The sequence below is a fragment of the Squalius cephalus genome, assembly GCF_949319135.1.
Source record: "Squalius cephalus genome assembly, chromosome: 24".
Lineage (NCBI taxonomy): Eukaryota > Metazoa > Chordata > Actinopteri > Cypriniformes > Leuciscidae > Squalius > Squalius cephalus.
Window position 1 is genome coordinate 18,528,081 of NC_137145.1, and position 23,494 is coordinate 18,551,574.

The 23,494-nt window shown below is 37.9% G+C and overlaps 1 protein-coding gene across 5 annotated transcripts; it reads left to right on the plus strand.

Annotated features, from left to right (window-relative positions):
- The first annotated feature begins 110 nt into the window (after positions 1–110).
- nsd3 (nuclear receptor binding SET domain protein 3) lies at positions 111–23,490 on the plus strand. Of its 5 annotated transcripts, none has more exons than XM_079861109.1 (24): positions 111–506; positions 1,049–1,092; positions 1,812–2,839; positions 2,973–3,132; positions 4,279–4,433; positions 4,515–5,105; positions 6,332–6,449; positions 6,551–6,642; positions 7,279–7,324; positions 7,459–7,589; positions 7,786–7,911; positions 9,257–9,383; positions 9,526–9,723; positions 9,825–10,004; positions 12,248–12,397; positions 14,694–14,850; positions 15,951–16,153; positions 16,290–16,402; positions 16,668–16,937; positions 18,061–18,177; positions 18,264–18,405; positions 18,487–18,593; positions 18,798–19,002; positions 20,198–23,490. In XM_079861109.1, exons 3-24 carry the CDS (start codon positions 1,859–1,861, stop codon positions 20,485–20,487), a joined length of 4,659 nt encoding a protein of 1,552 aa, XP_079717235.1. In that variant the 5' UTR covers positions 111–506; positions 1,049–1,092; positions 1,812–1,858; the 3' UTR covers positions 20,488–23,490. The 5 variants fall into 5 exon arrangements, with proteins under 5 accessions (XP_079717235.1, XP_079717234.1, XP_079717238.1 ...); XM_079861110.1 differs by having other exon boundaries at positions 440–506; positions 12,374–12,397; XM_079861108.1 differs by lacking the exon at positions 1,049–1,092 and having other exon boundaries at positions 210–506.
- The last annotated feature ends 4 nt before the right edge of the window (positions 23,491–23,494 follow it).

A 23,494-nucleotide genomic window follows, 5' to 3' on the forward strand; every position in this document is an offset into this window, starting at 1 on the left:
TAGTTGTACTCTGTAATACGTTCATTACAGCTTAATGCTTTGGTGTCAAGCAATAATGGCCTAATCATCTCACTTTAATGGTTTTAATTTTGTTGTTATCATAAGAAGAAGAAGAAAAAAAAACTACTCGTCCCAACATGCCCCTCACATCTTGCTGCACAGCCAATGGGGGAGATTTTATTTTGGCGCTGAGACAGAGGCCTCAAGCAGAGGGGCTTTTGTTACAGCTAGAGGGAGGGAGACGGCTATAATAAAATATATGGGAGCCAAATTTCCCTAGGTCTGCAGGAGCATCCCGCAAAAAAAACGGGGCCTCTCCCGATTCCACAGCCACACATCCTATTATGGGGATCGACATACGACTGATCTAGCCCCATTTCTTTCCAAACAACGGATTAGATTAAAAAAACCGTGGAGTCATAGGTCTTTGTGTTGATATATTTATGTTAACTGCAGCAGGAATCCAGTTTATTTGGTGTATTTGTTTAGAATGGAACACGCTGAAGGTACAGACGCTTTTATTCTACCGCTGTTTCGATGCTTCGTTTCATAATATCGCGTTGAATCCAAACAAGCGCTGCATGCATTTCTGCTTTTGGTTACAGTAAAGCAATGGTTTTCATCGCACCTTCTCCTGATGGGAATGTAATATGGCCAATTTGATTTAAAGGGGCACGGGCAGCCATGTTGGCATGTTCGCATTCACTTCTTCAGTTTTTGAGGCTCTCCGCATGATGCAATTTACTAACAAACAATTTTGCATCAAAACGAATGTTTAAAATATTCCCCGGTGATAAACCAAAGATGTACGTGTGTTAATGTTTTCCCCATGTACACACATTAGCACATCCGCTAACGCCGCCTTTCATATAATGCAGCGACATTACACGGGTCCGCTTTACAAGGATGTTGGGAAAACAGGATTTGTTTTTTTTTAACCTCACAATAACTTAATTTTGTTTATTCGTGGCCCATATAGCATTTACACTAAGTTGTGTGTGTTTATACATGAACAGTATGCTTATATCGGCTCTGTTTTGTTATCCAGAAAACGCTAGCAGGCTAATGTTAGCCAACTGCTGGTCATTGCAGGTTTGTTTCTTTGACATGAAACACAATTTTACAGCTTGGTTTGTTTAGAAACAGTCTTTTATTGTTATGTGGCATTGAGTGATGTGGTTTATGTGATTAATTAAAGTCTTAAGCGGGTTTTATTTCTGTTCTTACTGGGCAGACAAAACAAGCAAAATAGACAAAATAAACATTGTTTTGATGGTCATTGTTTTTGGCCAGCTGGCATAGTGTACTTCTAATTAAAGAGAGAGAGCCTTATAAATGAATGAGAAATTCAAAAGATGATTTAATTTAATTACATTAATATTGTTGTAATGCATTGTTTACAAATATACAGGGAGTAGAGGGAATGTAGTATGAGGAAAATTGTATTGGACATGTTTGATTTGAAGTAAATATGCCAAACAGGCTGTGTGATTTCAATCTAAACTTTCTAATTTAAGTTCCCTCTCTAAATTCTGGGAAAGTTGGCATAACTTGGAGTAGGCTATACTAGAGTAAACTTTATCCCTTGGGAGGGCGATTGCAGCGTTGCAGAAGCAGCCTAGTACCCTCTCAGACTTATTTTTCACAAAGCATTAACCACAAATTCTTGACCCATTTTGTCTCAAAATAAACTTATTAAATAGTTTAATTAACATTATTGCCTGGAGCAATGTTTCACAAATGTGATCAGATGAGGTATCGTTTATTATGCGTCATAAACACATTTTGTCTGTTTCTCCTCATTATATCAGCAGGCCCTGTAAGAAAAAGGGAAACTTAAGGATGCTGGAGCAGAACAATGGATTTCTCCTTCTCTTTCATGCAAGGGATCATGGGAAACACAATTCAGCAACCCCCTCAGCTTATTGACTCCGCCAACATCAGACAGGAGGATGTCTATGAAGCCATCAGTGACCCAGGAGATGATGGAGGACAGCAAAACTTTGAGTCTCCTTTGGAGTCAGGCTTTTCTTACCCTGCTGAAGACCTCCCAGTTATTACAAACGGTTACCCAACGGGCGTAGGTACCTATGAGCAACAGGCCAAGTTTGCCTTGTACTCTCAGTTCCCCAATGGCTCAGCCAATGGCTACGGTGCCATACGAAACTATGGCGATCACGGTTTGCTGCTCGGTGAGGGCACAGTATTGAGACCCCCAGTGGTCCAGGAGAAACCGCCAACGCACATCTCACCTCCCCCTCATCCCCATCATCATCACCAGCCTCATCATCCTCCTCACCATCACCACCATCAGCAGCAACATCACCCACATAACCCTCCACTGTTACCTCACCATCATCACCCGCCTCCTGTCTCTCACTTAATGCCTCACGTGTTGCCGCCCCCTCCTCCCTTGCTCTTGCCCTCTTCTCCACCCCTCATGTCACCTCAAGAAAGCACCGTCTCCAACCCCACTGTGCAATCTACCAACACTCCAAAAAAGACCAGCTCCCCAGAGATCAAAATAAAGATCATTAAGACCTACCAGAACGGCAGGGAGCTGTTCGAGTCCTCACTGTGTGGGGACCTGTTGCAAGAGTTTCAGTCCGGCGAGGCTTCAAGGAGAAGACATGAGCAGAAGAAAGAGAAGAGGAAAAAGAGAAGCAGCAGGCATGGTGCTTGTCACGTAGAGGAGAGCCAGCAGCCATGCAAAGGCATGGAAGAACGGTCCAGTGTTGTCCACAACCCCGCACAGCCCAGCGAAGGTCATGTTGCGTTCAGAGAAGAGCTACCTTCTTCAACCCTCAAAAGCCCCAAAGCAGAACCCAAGGAACAGAAAGTAAGTTTCATATTTTTGACATGTTTATAGGTGTTTCCACTTAGGAAGATGTGAAAAAAGTCTTGGGAATCTCTGGTTTTATGAGATGCTTACTGTTCTTGTTCATCCAAGACAATCTTGTGTTCTTGTTTAGGTCGAAAAGCACTTTCCTTCGGTCATCACTAGCACTGGCTCATGTCAAGAGTATGAGATCGGTGACTTGGTGTGGGCTAAGGTTGGGACATATCCTTGGTGGCCGTGCATGGTGTCATCAGACCCTCAGTCAAACGTTCATATACGTCTTAATACGAGAGGTAACTTATCTACTAAAAGTACATATTGTTAAGGTTGGAATACTCTACACAAATCTATCTGAACAGATTTTAAAACATTTTGTAACATACACTTGCCGACTTTGAAAATGGTTACATGGAAAAACGGGCCATCGTAAGGCTAATTCACTCTGCACCGATAGACGCCAACGAGGCTTGCTGCGAAAGTCGGTGTTGCCGGTATTTCCGGTGTTTAGCCGCAACACCATCACTTGCCCACCACGGCACCAAAAGCCATTTAGTTCAGTTAGAGAACAGACACTACAATTAAAAACTGAACATGTCTGCCCAATTCAGCGTGAGCTGAATGAGAGTTGCAGCAGGGGTCAGATTTCACCTCACTTCGCCCATTTGACTGACAAGACAAAGGCGGGAGATTTGGTTTCAAAGCGAAATGTAAAAGCTCCTATTTAAGCGATTTTCCACATTTGACTGTTTTGTTGTGTTTTTCATTAAGAATAATAATGAACTCACTATTCAAGCAACTGCAGCCCCTGAATTGGCATTATTCAAAAGCAAAAGCAAAAGTAAAATGCACACGTGCATTCATAATAGTGCATGTCCACTGGCGCTGAGTGTGTGTTCGCGTTCAACTTCCACTGGAATTAATTGAAAATCACAAAAGCTGACCAATGCCACCAAATGCTGACAGGGATAACGCATTGATCCAACTAAACCCGACAAACGTGTCCGTTGCCGTTGGTTGGCCTATGATGGTCCAATGTGAGTTAGTCTATACTAAATAACTGAGGATCACACACTACCAGACTTTCAAGTCGTTCCAAACAACAAACTCATGCAAAAACATTTGCCTCATTGCTAGGAGATACATGACAAATGTAAATACATGTTCTAAAATCAGCCCAAAATATTGAACATGTTATGAAATCAAGAAACTGACCCTAAAAAATCTTTGCCCATCAAACGCTACACAATTTTCTGTGAAACCTGTCAACTCTGATTGTCTCAAATCTGCAGACTGGCTCTGAATTTCGCAACTAGTGTCAACTCCTCCAGACTGTAAATCGGGAAATTTGGGAAAAGTCATGTAGGGCATTTCAGTTACTAATTCTACTGGCTTGCTTAAAATTTATGTTTCTAATATCTTGCTTCCATGGTTCCTGAAAGGTGTTAAGGAATACCATGTGCAATTCTTTGGGAGTGTCCCTGAGAGGGCCTGGATACATGCGAAAAGAATTGTGGTGTACCAGGGTGAGAGCCAATTTGAGGAGTTGCAAGCAGAAACACTCCGGAAGACAACCAACCCAACAGAGAAACAAAAGGTATCCCATACCTCTAAATTTGGTGCCCTCCTTTTTGTGGTCATTTCTGAGTGCTCATTCTGTGGTTTATTTATTTTATAGTTGCTGAAGCCTCAGTCACAGAAGGAGCGTGCCCAGTGGCAAGTGGGTGTGGGTCACGCTGAAGCCGCACTGCAGATGACACGAGAAGAACGCAACGAGACCTACACCTTCATCTACATCGACAAGGAACCAGGTGCTGCTGGTGCTGCTGCTGCTGAAACTGAAACTGAAACTGTGACCTCACCTAGAGCAACAGGTAAAAACCGGCCTGAACGCAAGCAAAGACGCTCTAAAGGCAGTGCCGGAGCCAAAGAGGAGCCTGTGCCTCGTCGGCAGCAGCCGCGGAGGCAGTGCAGCATCAATAGTAGTGGGGAACCATCATCTCCCAATCAGGGAGAGGATGATATGGACCAAGAGCAACCCCGTAGCCCACCAAAACCAGATCCCCACCCACAGGAACCCTCCCCACCTCCAGTCAGGACACCTTGGAGGACCGCTGCAGCCCGCAAGCTCCTCCCGCTCTCCATTACCATGAAGAAACTCAACGTGGAGATCATAAAGTGCGACTGGCAACTCCCAAAGCAAAAGGTGGACTTACCTAAGACGATAGAGAGTGAGGAGAGGCCCAGCGATCAGGTTCAGTCACCTGAGGTAAGAATGGAAAAAATGCTCGTGAACATGAGGAAGTCTGCTACAGCAAATAATATCATGCCACCATCAATCACTGTCATGTCAGTTTCATAAAGAAAAGTGTAAATCAAACGTCAAAACGTAATTTAAATGTGTAATTAAATAGCTACAATTTCTTCAGTCTGAACACTAGTTCCCCACAAGTTACTACCACTATGCAATAAAGTAAAAATATGAAATGTCTTATGAAATGTAGCCTATGTTCGGTCACACTTTAGTTTAGGGTCCAATTCTCACTACTAACTAACTATTAACTACGACTTTTGCCTCAAACTCATAATTTCTGCTTATTAATAGTTATTAAGGTAGTTGTTAAGTTTAGGTATTGGGAAGGATTAAGGGATGTAGAATATGGTCATGCAGAATAAAGTATTAATATGTGCATTAGAAGTATTGGAGAATTGGACCCTAAACTAAAGTGTTACCGTATTTTTCACATGTAATATTACATTTTTTCAACAGCAAATGTGTTGTTACTGTTAACTAAAACTAAAACAGATTTAAAAAAAATTGTTAATAAAAATTAAGCTTAAATAAAAAATAAATATTAGATTAAGATCTTTGACTTAATAAACTCAGAGAAATAGATATGAACTAACTGAAATAAAATAAATTGAAATAAAAATAAAGCTTGCTAAATAGAAAAACAAAAAAACTAATCACCAGCACAACAAAAATTTAACTAAAATGACAATGAAATCTGAAAATATAAAAACAAAGGGAACAGAAAATATTAAAAATACTATAGTAAAATGGATACTAAAATAACACTGGCTATTTGCATAATAACTAGTGCAACTTAGTATACTAATTTTGTAAGTTTGTTTTTATGTTGGTTTTGCATGTATATTTTTACACCCACATTTGCCAATATTAGCTAGCTTGCCCATCTGACTCATTTAAGCCAGGGAATACTAAATAGATGATAACTTTGAATAAACGTCACCAAATTTGCTTTGAAGCGTTACTCATCCAGTATAATGTATTAAGTTTGTTTAAAATGTTGTTAATGTACATGCAAAGCTATTATAGCCTACAATTTAGTTAATTACTAAGCTGCAACTAGCGAACCCAAAATTATGGCTCTGCGCTCACTCTTCATGCATGCTGCTTAAGAAGAAATTGCACCTTTTCTGACAAGCAGTCGTTGGTAGATAAAAAAAAAATCTCAATTTCTTCCACAATAGGGCTCCAGTGATAAAGCAGAAGCAGAGACGTGTTCCAGTGAAGAGGAGCGAGCTGCGTCTCCCTCAGGCTGGAGTGACCAGGAGAGCGCTGAGCACGCTTCAGCAGAGCAGTCCACAGGTATTTATGAGTCACACAAACTCTCTTTGACAGAGATATTCAGATGTCCTTTGTGGTATAAGTCTGATCTACGAAAACATCCTCTGTGTGTGTGATGCCAGAGAGAAAGCAGCAGCGCCGGTCAGTGCGAAGCCGCTCCGAGTCGGAGAAGAGTGTGGAACCAGTGCCAAAAAAGAAAGTGAAGAAAGAACAGGTAGAGCGCATACATTTGTACTATTAAATTATTTACAAGTGATGAATCCAACAAACCCGCTGCATTTATTTGTTTTCACCACCTACATAGTTTCACTAAAGGAATGATCCAAATCAGATTACGATGCAAACCTGTTATTTATATATTTATAATCATATGTTTTTGGGGAACGTAATTTACACAGAACAATTCCTCGTCTTACGGGCAAGTTCTGAATGCTCAATCATGGAGAATACAGCAGACTACTACAGTCTGACTGACATATTGTACAGCATTACTCCAGCACTACAATCCAGACACTTGAATCAGCTCTTAAAATAATGAAAGAATTTTGTACTATGTTATTACTGATGCCATGGCTGAAAGAAAATGTAAACAAACATCACTTTTAAAGAGAATTTAATTTTTGCTACATTATTGCATCTGGTAAACAGCCCTGACTTTTGTTAAAAGGCAATCTGTAATTGGCTAAATTTGCAAAAAAAGGTGCTGTTTGGGCTAAAAAGAGGCACAATTAAATTAAATGCGTAGATAGCACCTGGTCATAATACTAGCAGAAAAGTGACATGATGGTTAGTGAATTAAAGGGGAAATCTTATAACAAACATGCCTTTTAATGTTTTTTTTATTCTGCAGGCTGAAACAGCACCTCAGATGGATTTCAGAACAGGGTCGCAAAAAGGTGCTTGACACTGCAAGACGAATTTTACATTTAAGTTTTTCTAAATTGTTTTCTTAGATGTAATGTTTTAAATGGTCAGCCTATAAATTCACTTATATCAATACCCCCCTACTAACATTCCTTCAATCCTGTAGGTGCCAGCGAGATCTCAGACTCGTGTAAACCACTGAAGAAACGCAGCAGAGCGTCTACTGATGTGGAGATGGCCAGCTCACTGTACAGAGATACTTCTGATTCTGACTCCAGAGGCCTCAATGACCCACAGGTCAGACTAGACTCAAAAACACAGTCACAGTACTAGCGGGATCTGTTGATTGACACCTGAGTGATACTGTTCTTCTTGGGTTACACAATTGTTATGACAAATTTGTTCATTTGAATGTTTAGCATGTTTTGTAGCCAAATGACATATGGGCTCTGGCTCTAAAGTCACATTTTGCATCCATTTGCATCTCTGGTAGACTGGATTTGGGAAGCGATCGGACAGTCCTGCTACAGTAGACGCTGACGGATCTGATGCGCAGTCCGTGGACTCCAGCCTGTCCCGTCAGGGAGGAAATTCCTCAAAAAAGGACACAGTCTGCCATGTGAGCACTTTTTATATAACATTATATATAATGAGACAATATACTGTTCAAAAGTTTGGGGTCGGCTTTAAAAATATAATTTTGAATGAAGTCTCTTATGCTCACCAAGGCTGCACTTATTTGACCAAAAATACAGTAAAAACTGTAAAATTGTGAAATATTGTTACAATTTAATAGAACTGTTTTCTATATTAATATATTTTAAAATGTAATTTATTCCTGTGATCAAAGCTGAATTTTCAGCATCATTACTCCAGTCTTCAGTGATCCTCCAGAAATCATTCTAATATGATAATTTGATGCTCAGGAACCATTTCTTCTTATTATAAATGTTGAAAACAGTTGTGCTGCCTAATATTTTTGTGGAAACTGTGATACATTTTTTCAGGATTATTTAAATAGAAAGTTCAAAAGAACAGCAATCATTTGAAATGTCTGTACTGTTGATCAATTTAATGCATGCTTGCTGAATAAAATTATTAATTTCTTTAAAAAGAAATGGACTAACCCCAAAACAGTATTGTATTATATGACAGTGATATTACCTTCAATACATTACATTTTATTTGAATGTCACTGTATCGCATCTAAAATGTCTTTAGGTGATACTTTATTTGAAAGATGACTTCATTCTGTTGTTTATCGGTGCTAAAAAAGGTATCACTAGGTTTTGCAACAGAGCTATTTTATGTGGCTTTGGGTTATAAGAGGTCGCAGCAGCATCCTATGGAAGCTTGTTTTCACCATGGAATAAAAATTAAGTAATTGTGACTTTTTTGTCTCGCAATTGTTAGTTTACATCTTACAGCAGTTTGTTATTATATAAGTTTGGTCACACTTTAGATTTGGGTCCAATTCTCACTATTAACTACGACGTTCCTAATGACTGCTTATTAATAGTTAGTAAGGTACTTAAGTTTAAGTATTGGGTGGGATGTAGAATATGGCCATGCAGAATAAACCATTAATATGTGCTTTATAAGAACTAATAAATAGCCAACATCCTAGTAATATGCATGCTAATAAGCAACTAGTTAATAGTGAGAATTGGACCCTAAATTAAAGTGTTACTCCAAGTTTTAGATCTAAACTCAGAATTGCAAGGGAAACGTCAGAATTGTGAAATACAAACTCTGAATTACAAAAAATAAATCAGAGTTGAGCAATATAAACTATTACTAAAAAATCATAATTGTTCAATTTAACAATTTCAAAATGAAGTCTTTAAACTTTAAGTCAATTTTACAAGCTTTCATAGAAATGTAAAATAGTAGATCAGATTTTGAATGACTCTTTCAGGTGTAATAAGAATCTGCTACTGTGGTTCTTCTGTGCGATCTCACAGGTGTGTGAAACATTCGGGGATTCTTTGGTGAGCTGTGAGGGAGACTGTAACAGGCTGTTTCATCCAGAGTGTATGGGATCTAACAGTGGAACAGAGGGTGAACTACTGTGTCCAGAGTGTAAGACAGGTGAGCAATACAACCCACCAATAACGTCAAAAAGGTCATTATTATGTCATGTATTTAATTTTTTCTGAGAATTTGAATTTTGAATGGGTGTTTTTGAATAATTTGCGGAGTCTAATCTGTTTGTCGCCGTCACTTTCTCCAGGTTCCCACCCTTGTTTCTCCTGCAAGGACATGGAGGGTGAGGTTAAGCGGTGTTCGGTGAACGGTTGTGGCCGTTTTTACCACGATACCTGTGCCCGCAAGTTCACTGGCACCACCACCGATACTAGAGGCCTCCGCTGCCCTCAGCACAGCTGTGCCACATGCTGTCTCGACAGAGACCTTCACAAAGCTTGCAAAGGTACACCACAGATATATTGAACTTATTCATTGTGTTTTACAGAAGCATTTTTCTGAAACATAGACAAATCGGCCAGCCTCAGTTTTTATTTTTTATTTTAGGCCGTATGATGCGATGTATCCGCTGTCCGGTGGCGTATCACACAGGAGACGGCTGTGTGGCGGCTGGCAGTGTGTTGATAACACCCCACATCATCATATGTAGCAACCACTCCAGTTCCAGGAAGAACGGACACTTTTCCTCACCTGTAAACGTAGGCTGGTGTTTCATCTGCGCTCGAGGTACGTTTAGCCTGACATTCTCCAGTCCGTACGTAATAGCTAATGTCAGAATTACTGAGTTGATTAGATTTGTGTGTTCATTGTATCACACTTTAAATGACATTTAAATGAGTTCTTGTCAAAACATATGTGCACTTAGTGAATGCAACACTTTTTAACAGTCTTCACACCACATTAGAATTTAAATGTTCTCTGGTGTCATGCTTTGCAGTGTTCAATGTTCCTTCTCTTTAAGAGCAGGACACTAATGTGACCTCTGACCTTCTCTCTTGTCATCTAATCCTTTACTGTTAGATGTACTGTGTGTTCGTGATCCATCAGATCATGTTTGTTTCCTACTAATTAGTAACATTTTAATTGTCTGTGATTCTTCTGGGGAAGGACTGAGATTGAATTTAAAATGTAATATCTAATTTTGAACTTTTAAAATGAAAAAAAAAAAAAAAAAATCATAATCATTTAAGACATTCCAGTGAGCAATTAATGAGCATCTTTTAATTTATTCGTTTTTTAAATTGTAAAAATCTCCCACTTAAGAAAAGTTATTTCTTACTATCTTTACTTTTATGGCTATAGAAATTAAATGTTTAATATCAGACCTAAAGTTATATCTAGTTTAATTTAATTAAAAAATCCATTTTAAATGAATTGGTGATATTGAGTGATACCAAATATGTTAATATCTCTAAGTTAATGTCAATGAGTGTGTTCAATAAAGAATCTTACAGCAGTTGTTTAATACGTCTATAATATGCCTAGACCTAAACCCCCCAAAATAATCAAGATTTTCATGCGTAAATGGGTATTTTTAATGCACTGATTTTGGATAGTGTCTTGTTGCACATGTAAATGCACTCAGCGTTGGTTTCTTAGAATATACACATTAGTGAAAATCACTGATTGCATCTTCAAGTTTTGAAATGATCAGATTCAGACACCTTCCCACTTTTGTAGAAGATATCTAACACTCTAATTTCTCCAGGAACTAATTGGTAATGCTAAACTGAATTTGTCTTTGTTGGCATGGGAGCAGCTGCATGTCATTTGATCTTTAAAACCAATATTTGTCATTTACTCACCCTCATGTTGTTCCAAACTCATTTCACTTTATTTCTGAAATGCAAAAAGAAGAAAAAATTAAGTTTCCCCCCCCCCCATGCACTTGCAATTGAGGACTGAAGTTTTAGGTCAATAAGTACCATAAACATATCATGAAAGTAGTCTCTATGGCCATGCTTGCAAAGCAACAATATGCAGTTGTCAGTTCTGTATTTAAGTCTTTAATACGGTTACTTTCACACACAATTCAGTTATTTATGGGAGTAACAAGGTCATTCTGAGCGAACTCACACCTGTAAATTTCAGGATTCACAACTAAGCTTGCTGTGTTACACTCAGTGTTACAATTGCTGTGTTGTTTGGCCGTACACTGATTACATAACTTGGCCACCGTGGCTCCGCCCCCACTCTCATTTTGCTTTTTTAATAAAAAATAAAAACCATTTGGTTCAGTTGGACAAGGAACTCAACAATTATAAAGCATCTGCTCCATACAGCACAAGCTGCAGAGTCGCAACAGGAGTCAGATTTCACTTATGTGATGAGAATAAGGAGAGATGACTGACAGAATGATGGCGGAGGATTTGGTGCGCAGCAGATCCTGAGCATCGTTGACATATCTTATCTTGTAGCCGAAAATGTGCGGTCGGTACCGGTGTTCCCTATACACAGAGGACATGTTATCGCGTATTTGAAAGCTAAAGTATAAAGCGAATGCACATTCAAAAGCGATTTCAATAACCCGCATATTGATATCGGCTCCTTGATGCCCACAAATTATGTTATAACTGACAGTTTGAATGTAGCCTATGTTGCCTAAGTCTGCTGAAGCCACATCTGTGCGAAACGCACTGAAATGTAAGTCTTTATTCACTGAAAGATAGGTTTGGAGCAACATGAGGATGAATAAATAACTCAATTTACATATTTGAATGAATTGTTCATTTGGCTAGCATTAAAAGCAGAAAACTGCAAGAAAGAATTGTTTTTCCAGAACAAATTTTATCCAGCTAATCCCTAAAGCTCCCAATCTAACTCTGCAGTATTCCTCTTTAGACTCTCCTTTTTTGTGTTCTCTTTTCAGGACTACTTATTTAATCACGTGTCTTTTTTTTCCTAATGTGTGTTTTCTGGAATCATGGGTAGTTTCATTACTCATGACTTTTCCTGTTTGTCTCGTGTAGGGCTTTTAGTGCACGACCATACTGACACCATATTAAGTTCATATACCTTTAAGTCGCACTACCTTCTGACTGAGTCAAATCGTGCTGAGTTGATGAAATTACCTATGATTCCTTCTTCTTCGTCAGCTACCAAAAAGAATATTGGGAAAGGTAAAATCATGTTTTCTTGGTTTATGTAGTTTGCCATCTGTATGCTTTCACAGCTGTCTTATTGCTACTTTTTATTTATTTGTTTATTTTTTGGGGCCATTTTATTGCTCTTTATTTTACACCATCACGCTGCTTCTAATGCACATAGTGGGCTTGAAATAACACGCAGCAACAAATATCTTCAATTTTCATAGCTCTTTACTTTAAAATCAGATAGCAGCCTTTTAAATGAATTTGGATTAACAATTTTTGGGATAGAAGGCACCGTAAGTCAAATCTTTGTCTACCTATAAATGCTTCTAACAGATTTCTGGGAATTTAACTAGGTTATGATATGTCATGTAATTCATGTTATTCTGAGTCCGTAACACAGTTCGGCTTAGCATTAATTGCTTGGCTTGTTTTGCTTGAGCACAATTATACCCTACCACCCTCTGAACATAAACATATTTTGGATGGCAATTTTAATAGAGCCAACAGCAGGGTCCCGGAAGTAAAAAATCCCATTCATTTTGTCCATAGAGAAATAGATTTTTTTAAAGATAACCTCTACATCTTAAGCTCCAATGTTGCTTCTGTTAAAGCTAGTCAGTGAGATATCAGTTTCACTTGACATTTTAAAAAAAAAGAAATTTACTCACCCTGGTGTTGTTTTAATGCATTATGCCTTTTTTTCTTTTTCGGGCCACAAAAAGGGACATTTAAAAAAATATATCTTGCTTGCGCCCGTCCATATTGTGGCAGTGAATGGTGACCAGCATCAAGCTTTTAAAAGAAGATGCAAAAGTATCACAAAATGGTCGTGCAACACGTGTCGTATATCCCTCATGTTCTGGGGGTGTAAGATAGGTTTTGCGAAAAAACAAATTAAAATTTAATGTATTATTTAACAAAATACTTACCTTGGCTGTTGGTTGTCTGTGCACGTTCGTTCGTAGACTCCATTAGCGCCGCAGTTCACTCTGAAAAAGCACACAAGTTGTGAGAAATCTAGATTAATAAAAATGTGACATGAATTACAATGCCTGGAAATCACAAAAAAAGTATCTGTGAATATCTCTGGGCTGGAACTCTTTGTCTGATGAGAGTCAGAATGACAGATGTGAACATAACTTGAAACACAACAGATGAGAAGAAAGAGAAGAAAGTACATGGATTGTATTTCATGTTGCATTTTTCTTAGTCTTGATTTCTCACAATCTCAAAACGTCTCATCAACGCACGTTGCACAGCCGTGCACAGAAGACCAACGGCCAAGGTTAGGATTTTCGTTAAATACATAAATCCTATCGTATACCACACATGGGATATAAGACACACGTGTCCATGGGACCGTTCTGTTATACTTTTTGTATGTCTTTTTAAAAGCTTTATGCTGGTCTCTATTCACTGCCATTGAATGGACGAGCGTGAGCATGACGTTTTTTTTAATTATCCTTTTGTGGTGCGAAAAAGTGCATACTGCATTAGAACAACACCAGGGTGAGTAATGTAAATGTAAAATGTATAGTTTTTGTGCTTTTAATTAGTTTATGTATATTGTACCTTTTAAAAATATTTTACCTATGTAATTTGTGATGATTCATGGGATGAGTTGTTCATTCCCTCATAAATTAAATTCTAAATCATTTTTTTTTTTTGCTTAAATGATGTTGTGATTCATTTAAAGCTGGTTGGTTTGGTTCAGGAAGATTCAGAACTCTTTATTTAAGAATTCTTTTTCAAATCCCTCTGGAGAAAATGAATCGGAAGAACACTCCCGGAACCAAAGCGGCTGGAAAAGTGGGCGCTCACTGATGCGCTCCTTCCTTTGCTGTCCATCAGCCCTATTTTTCTTGTCAGTCAAACCAAGCTTTTTAAATGACACCATCCAAAATACATGCTCTGTGTCTACTGGTGTACTGCAGGTGATGTTAATGCGGACAATCAGTCAGTGTGCATCACGGCATGTTTCCCATAGTTCCCCCCTATGATCATTCACTATTGGCTGCTTATTTAATCACCTGGCACAAAAAAAAAGCACATTAACAATGGTGAAAGGTGTTAGTCATCAAACCCTGTCTTCTGAGCCTGTCAAATTGAACTTCAAATTGGCATTTAGAATCTAAACGTATACGTTGAAGCACTTCAGAGGCGTATTTTGATCTCAGAGGAAATATAACTGTCTGATTCTGACATGCTCATGGATGAGGTTTGTGGAATACCGCCTTATTGGGAATGGACAAGCATGTGGTGATACTGTGGGCCCGTTTATTCGATTCTGTGTTTATGTGCGTGTGTGTGCTTGTCAAAAAAGGAGGAAGACTGTTGTGTTGTGAGGCCTGTCCCGCCTCATTCCACCCCGAGTGCTTGAACATGGAGATGCCGGAGGGGACGTGGCTGTGTGGGGAATGCAGAGCGGGAAAGAAGCCTCACTATAAGCAGATAGTCTGGGTCAAGCTGGGCAACTACAGGTACGTCCGTTCAACTGTTGAAAGTCTCATAGTCTCCTACATTGTATTTTACTAAACTTAAGGCATGTTTGTGGCACAAAAATATGTTTTTTTTAAATTGCACCAAAGATATTCAAACAAAATTTGATGCAGAATAATCTAGAATATAGTAAATGCATGATATTTATATTACAAATTAATAATAACTAAATGTATGATTTTGTTTAAAAAAAGTCTATTTTTTAAAGAATATATTAAAAATGTAATGCATAAAAAAAATCTGCCTCTAAAGCAATTTCTGACTTTGGTTCACCACGACTTTATTTTTAAAATTTTGTTTTGAAAATTTAGAATTTATGTGAATAGGTCCATAAAAATGGCTTGATGATAACCGTTTCTTTTTAAACAGTACCTATCTTTTAAAATAACTTTTTGTGTCACAGCTGTGATATTGCTATTGAAATTTGCTATTGCAGAGGCAAATAGCACAGGCAGAGTTCTACAGGTGCGTCTCAGAAAATTTGATTGAAAAACAATTACAATTATTTTAAAAAGTGAAGATGCAATATATTTTAGACTCGTACCACATAAACTAAACCGCCACCGCTTTGAAGACCAAGTATTGAGTCCATAAATGAACATTGTACTTTTAAGAACTTCAGAACTATTTTCTAATCGTAAATCCTTTTTTTTTTTTTTTTTTTATTGATTGATCTTAGGAAATATTCTAATATTTTGAGATACTGGATTTTTGATTTTCATGAGCTGTAAGCCATAATCATCTAAATTAAAAAAAAAAAGGCTTGAAATATTTCACTTTGTTTAATGTATCTAGAATATATGAAAGTTTCCCTTTTTAAGTTAAATTATGAAAAAAATTTACGTTTCCACGATATTCTAATTATTTGAGACGCACCTGTTGAATGGAATGTCCCTCTGCCTGTACTCATCCATACACCCCTGTATTGAGCTTTGATTGGACAAACATTTGGACACGCCTTCGAGTGCAACATGAGTCATCAGCATTTTTGTTTTGTTTTCCAAGAAGATAATGTCTAAATTTCAACTGTGTGACCAGTGAATAAGTTGTAGACTTAATGTTGATGTTGAACCATGTGTAGGTGGTGGCCCGCTGAGATATGCAACCCTCGCCTGGTTCCCTCCAACATCCAGAGCCTCAAGCATGACATTGGCGACTTTCCAGTCTTTTTCTTTGGATCACATGACTATTACTGGATAAACCAGGGCAGAGTTTTCCCATATGTTGAGAGTGATAAGAACTTTGCTGAGGGGCAGGTTGGCATCAATAAGACATTTAAAAAAGGTGAGATACTAGACCATTTCAGTGGAGTTTTATTATTCTTTTATGTTAATTAGCCATGTTGCATGTAAAGGTGATGACTTGAATAAATGTCAAGCTAAATTGACTTCTAAATGTTGTTGTTTTTTTGCGTGTAAAGCACTTGAGGAGGCAGGAAAAAGGTTCCAGGAACTTAAAGCACAGCGAGAAACCAAGGAGGCCCTCGAACAGGAGCGCAACTCTCGCAGACCCCCACCGTACAAACTTATCAAGGTACAGGATCTAGTTCAAATCCTCTATCTATGCAAAAATGTGTTGCTCCATTTGAAAAGCTTGCAGTGTCTTTCAGTAGATGTTAGTGATATCACAATATAAATATTTTGGCTGGAGAGTTCTTTTAATTTTACATAACCATGTTGTAATATCTTATTTTTGTTTTGATAATCAAGTGACTTATGAAAGGTTTTTTTTTTTTAATTGTAATATTGACAAACGTTAAACAAACGTTCTGTATTCTTGTCCTTGTTTCTTACCTCAGTCCAATAAGCCAGTTGGGAAGGTGCAGTTGCACGTCGCTGACCTCTCAGAGATCCCACGTTGCAACTGCAAACACTCAGATGAACGTCCGTGCAGCCAGGACTCTCAATGCTTGAACCGCATGCTGCAGTACGAGTGCCACCCGCAAGTCTGTCCCGCTGGTGACCACTGCCACAACCAGTGCTTCTCCAAACGCCTCTATCCCGACACTGAGGTCATTAAGACCAGCGGCCGAGGGTGGGGCCTAAAGACCAAGCAGGACCTCAAGAAGGTGAGAGTCTAATAGCACTAATGGCCTGGATCTTTAATTCAGAAAAGTTATAAGTTCAAATCTGAAACGTCTGTGAAATAAATCAAATCGTACGTTGTAAATTCCTATAATGACTAAATATTTCTAGGTATGCTCCAGGCTTATTATAAACCAAAACTATTAAAATTTTTGTGTTAATTGAAATAAAGTTAAAATAAAATGTTAGATAAATAAAAAGTTTGAAATGTTGCATTGACAACTAGCTAAAATATAAAAAATTCTGTCATTTACTCACCCTCAAGTTGTTCCAAACCTGTATGAATTTCGAAACATTTGATGGGCCTCATTGACTTCCATAGTATATATATTTTTCCAATACTATCAAAGTCAGTGGGGTCCGTCAACTGTTTGGTTACCGAATTTTTTAAAAATATCTTCTTTTGTGTTCAATTGAAGAAAGATTCATACAGGTTTGGAACAATTTGAGGGTGAGTAAATGATGACAGAATTTTCATTTTAGGGTGAACTATCCCTTTAAGTTTAAGTTGAACCACTAAAATTATTAACTGGAAAGAAATTTAATTTAATAATAATATTTAAAACATAATAGTAATAAATAATTACAAAAACATAAAACAAAGTTACTAATAATTGAACAAGTTCAAATGAAAACTAAAAAAAATTAAAAAATAAAAGCTAATTCAAAATATTAATAAATGGTATAGTAATAAATAATTAGTAATAGTATGTAAAAATACTAAAATAACACTCTTTTGCTCAGCTCAAAAATATTTAATAGGTCAGAAATTTCTGTTGGTGAGAGTTGTATCTATAGTATCTATAAGTAAATGTAAAAAGAATACTCTTTATGTATTTATTTATTTTAGAGATGGTGGCCTGCTTTTCAGAACTAAAAAAAGCTACATGAAAAAATAAACAAATTGCAATTTTATTTATACCTCTTTCACATAGCCCAATATCTTGAAATATCACATTATTATTATGAATTATATTTGTGTCTAATAAATTAAATAAATAGATGTAATTTAATTTATGTAGAACAATTAATTCAGGTGTTCTTACTTTTGTGGAATGTCTAAAATAATCAGTGTGAAATATTTAAACTTCATTATGTGTCATTTAGGGGGATTTCGTCATGGAGTATGTTGGGGAACTGATTGACTCAGAGGAGTGCAAGCAACGAATACGAAATGCTAATGAGAATCATGTGACCAACTTTTACATGCTGACCCTCACAAAGGTACCACTGTTTCATGTCCACTTTGTGCATGTCACATTATAACATCATCTCAGCTGTATTAAAGTCAGCCCTCCTGTGTTTCTCAGGATCGTGTGATTGATGCTGGACCCAAAGGGAATTTGTCACGCTTTATGAACCACAGCTGCAGTCCCAACTGTGAGACTCAGAAGTGGACCGTGAACGGAGATGTGCGGATAGGACTCTTCACTTTGTGTGATATCGCTGCTGGTAAGAAATACTAAGTATTTTCTTTGAAAAAGCGACAAAAATGTTTGTTTAGAAGCTAATTGGCAATCATATTTTCTTCAGACACGGAATTGACCTTTAATTACAACCTGGACTGTCTGGGTAACGGGAGGACATCGTGCCACTGCGGGGCCGAGAACTGCAGTGGTTTTCTTGGAGTCAAGCCCAAGGTAAAGCCTAATTGAATTAGACAGGAACACATGCAGTGCTTGCCCACGATTTCCTGTTGCACCATTGACAATTCTCTGAAGTTTCCAATAGCTGAGGTGTATTTGCGCTTTAACTCTAGTTTGATGTTTGTTTTTCTCTTGGTTCCTTGTCCTTTTCTTTTTCCATCATCATGTCCGTCTTAAACCTCGTTTCACTTCCTGTAGAGTGCAGTGGTTATGGAGAGGGAAGAGAAGGTGCGCAATGCTAAACTCAAGCCCAAGAAGCGCAAGCTGAAGACAGAGAGCAAACAGACCCATGAGTATTACTGCTACTGCTGTGGAGAGGGAGGAGAGCTGGTCATGTGTGACAAAAAAGATTGCCCGAAGGCCTACCATCTCCTCTGCCTCAACCTGACTAAACCTCCATACGGTACGTGCGGACGTCACTTCAGCTCTTCTTGTCGACTGTGAGAATTTCACAGTAATGCTTCCTGAGGTGACCAATGCTGCCACATTCTGGATGGGCTCTTGTTACATTTAGATTTCCATACCATGAGTTAAGCTCCAACCCTGATAAAACTCCCCTGCCTGTAGTTTTCTAGTAATGCTGTAGACATAGATTAGCTTGCATGTGTGTTTGATTAGGGTTGGAGCTAAAGTCTGCAGGACTGTGGACTGAATTCGCCCATACCTGATCTATATCAATTTCAACCAGGGCGGCGGAGGCCACTAGGGGGCCTCAGCAAACTTCTGGGGGGGGGGCATACAATTATTTAAATGTAGTGATGTTATAATTAATGCTTAAAATGTACAACATTAAATTGACATCATATTTTTGAGTTTAACTATTTGTATTACAACAATTGCCAGAGGTACATATCAGATAATATTTTTTAATAATGAATTTTTTGGAGAGAGAATAAGAATAAAAATAAAAATAGTCAAGATAATACAACTGTCCTGATGTCATAAAAAAGGGGAGATCTCACGAAAAGCATGAAATTATTAAATAAAATTTTTAAAAAAATTATTTTATTTTTATTTTTTAGGACAAAACATTTTTATTTGTAAGTAAAATGGGTTTTATTTTATATGTGAAATTTGTAACATTTATCAAATATATTTTCTTCATTTTGATCTAAACCAATATGCAGGGGTAAAAAACAAAACCAGAAATGATATCATAGATATGCAGACCTTCATGATCGTGTCAAGGTCAATAAGTCTCTGAAAATAGCCGTTAATTTGACTTTTTATGACACAAGATTAGTTCAGGTTGTAAAATGTCATGTGGTGTGACTCCCCACTTTATAACTTTATTTATGAATTAATAATTCATGATATTTGTAAAATAAATAAACAAATAATAATAATACACTGCCTGGCCAAAAAAAAAAAGTCACTGTGTTTGCATTTAAATAGGCAAATGCTTAAGAATCTATTTTTGGATTATTGTGTTTCTAGCATTTTTGGCAACAGGTCTTCTAACCCTAATTGATGGAGAGACAATTCAATCAGAAAGGAGATGTTGCCAATTTTAAACTATTAAATAGAAAATGATTTTCCAGTATGAGAGTAGCTACTTTCCTGTTGTGCGATTGATGTGTTTCTTCTGTCTTTCTCAGGGCGATGGGAATGCCCCTGGCATCAGTGCAGCGTGTGCCAGCGCGCCGCCGCCTCCTTCTGCCACTTCTGCCCCGCCTCCTTCTGCCGAGAGCATGAGAGAGGACAGCTGGCAGTGTCTGCCCTGGACAACCGGCCCTGCTGCTCCAACCACGACCCCCAGAGACCCTTAGGGCCTCAGGCTAACACTAGCCAGCTCGCTGTAAAGAAGGAACTGATGGAACCCGGAGAGGAAGGGGACGACGGCAACGAGGAGGAAGAGGACGACGACGAGGGGGGAGAGGGAGAGTGAATGGGCCAAAGCACCAAGAAAACGTTGAAAGCCACTTCAAAGTACATGAAAGTTCAAACTACAGTAGATACATGCAGCTAGCTGGTCCACTTTTCATTAAAAGCAAGTGGACTTGACAAACTGGTTTGATTCATTCCAAATCTACAGCAGCTGATATGAATTTTTCAAACATATCACAATTTACGGCCTCATGTCAAATTCATACGGGCTTATATAACAATATAAGCGACTCACTTCTGGTTTTATAAGCAAAAGCTCACAGCTAATTCTCACTGTTTTTTCAGACGTGCTCCGTTTCGGCAAAAAAACACACTCGGTTTAAGTACTCGCCTTTCAGCGGCAAAGTCAGTTTCCACATCTATGGTACTTTAAAAACACGCTATAAACACTTTAAACCAAGAACTTTATTTATGTACCTCATGTAAATAGCAAAGACTGTTGTAATATGTGTCGGGCGCAACCATTCGCCCCCCCCCTCCAGTAGGATTTCACTACATGTCTGAATATGAGCCTGTCGTGATAACATCAAGAAAAAGAAAAAGAAAAAAAAAAAGATTGATTCAAAAGACATACGAGGTTTGTTCAACTGCCCCCCCCCCCCCCCCCCATTCCAGTGAGTTTGTGATTTGTAAGATATATAATCATTAATATATTTATGTCGATGTTTACATCCATTCACAATGTACAGTATTATTCATCTGTATTAGTCAATTTGATATCACTAATCGTGTTGTTGTATATGTGCCCTTTTTGTCAGCAAAATGACATAATTGCTTGGCCGGTACTGTATTGCCCTCATCTTTCGGGTCCATTGAGTAAAAATTCAGAGTTATAAGTGTTAGAAATAACTATCGGTCACCCGAGAAGATCAGTTCCGACGTGTCCAAACGGTAACGTTTGATGGTGTAGTGTTAAGCCACATATACTCCAACACTGCCATGTGTCTTAAACAGATATTTACCATTGTGAGTATTGAACAGGTGCCAGTGTGTAATATCAAATACGAGGAACCCATATGTTTCCGAGCAGCGCTAGTTGTGAGACTGTGAGTACAATCTTTAAATAATGTGATTTTTGTTTTGTTTTTCTCAATTTTTTTTTTTTTTTTTTTTTTTTACATTTGTTTCAGAGTGTAAATATAATCAGACTTACTGATTTTTTTTTTTATTTTGGATCGTATTTCACGCCTCGTATATTGCTGTACTCGTTTCAAAGGTATCAAACCGTACCTTAACCGCACACTTTGGTTTATCTTCTTTAGCATCGTTCTTCGATTGCGTTCGGTTGTAACGACAAGCGCTTCTTTGCTAAAAACCGAACCGTGGGATGTAGTGGGAGGGCTGTACGGTTTACGGCAGAGTGTAGCATATTCCTCTCTGTGACTTGTTCTTGATGTGAATCTACTTAACTCAATAGCTTTGATGCCTGTGCTGTAAAGTGGAACTGTTACTCTCTTGTCACTGGTAGCTGTGCAGTCGTGCTGTGCCACAGTTTGCACGGATGAAGACTCGACCTCGACGGCTTCGGCACATGGGCTTTGTATACTTACTCGTTAGTCATTTCACATGAACGCTTTTATAGACCACAGTACAAGTATTATACGTGATGGCACCACCAGTATGTTTGTCACTTTATGGAAAGGAGGGAAAGCGCTGCAAGTTTCATTTTACTTGAATCGTGTCCATTTTGCCTTTTGTTCATTTCTGTATTTATTGTTTTTCGGTCTCGAAATGGAGGGTTGTTGGTGGATATCTGTACTGGATCCTTGCATCCGACGGCAAATTTAAGGAATTCTGACGATTTGACTGCCAAACTGAGATTTGTATGTTTATGAAAATAATGCGTGCTCTTACTTGCATCTGCGTCTTTGAAACATGGAAGGCATTTTGAGTCTCTTTTGCTTGTTTATGTTCTGATATGCGATATTTTTATAGTTTACATTTATTTTTATATAGCTTACTTTTATTTTTTAGAATTCATAGGCACTTTTTTCCTGAAAATACCAATATTTGCCCTTATGTTTATGATTAAAAATATCAAGAAAATGCAGTTGGCGGGATGCAAAGCACATGTTTGTTTTGCCTGGTCATTGTTGGTACTATTTTTACTCATTTTAATTTTCTTTATATGGCCTTTTTATTTTTTTACATGTTTAATCGGATACGGATGATCACTAGAATTTGCCAGTTTGTTTTTTTTTCCAGCGACATTTGTTGTTTATGCAGTGGTTCAATATCTGATCTGACTGTAGATGATTTGTTGCTATAACGATTTTGCCGCATCAAATGTTAAAAGTGTATTACCTCCATTGATTCCAGTGTTTGGTGTCAGTGCACTGTACTTTGTGTACATTTTTTTTATGTGTATTTGAAGGTGTCATTATCATTTTGTGCTATCCGAGCATGTTCTTTGTGTTGGTTAACTAAATTTACTAAAGGTGGTGTCCTACCAGCTTACACTTTGATTTCTGTGTACTGATTTCACATTCCTGTTTACTAATTCTTGCTACTGAGTTACAGAGTTTGTGTAAAGTTAAGTGTTCTTGTAATATTTTTCACCATGCGCATTGAATCACACACACTCCAACTGAATAAAACGTATCCTAAATGATATGGCTTGGGTAGAATGTATGTCCTCTCCAAGTTTTCTAATGATGTAGAGATTTCTTTGGCTATGTTATGTAGCCTATGTCATTGCATTGTGTAAGAGAATGATGCTTGATCAATTGTACATAGTCGAAAGCGAAAAAAAGAAAAAAAAACAACAACTTCATTGTCATTATATTGTAGTGTCATAAGAATGCTTGTAATATTGCTTCTGAATGTTTGTGAACGTAGAAACATTTTGTACATTTCTTTTCTTGTATTTTATTTGACCAACTTTTGAGATGTATTTCTTCAGAATTCATAATTTATTCTGAGAGTACTTTAAGCGACATTCCACAGATTTAAACGTTTTCAGACTTGCCTGGTTTGACTTCAATAAACTGTAATGAATGTTCAAGTGT

Bases quoted from the DNA above. Each gene is read 5' to 3' on its own strand.
- nsd3 (XM_079861109.1), top strand. From the start codon at position 1,859: ATGGATTTCTCCTTCTCTTTCATGCAAGGGATCATGGGAAACACAATT. The intron at 7,590-7,785 runs GTCAGACTAGAC...CATCTCTGGTAG, and splicing joins GAGGCCTCAATGACCCACAG to ACTGGATTTGGGAAGCGATC. The intron at 18,178-18,263 runs GTACCACTGTTT...TGTGTTTCTCAG, and splicing joins ACATGCTGACCCTCACAAAG to GATCGTGTGATTGATGCTGG.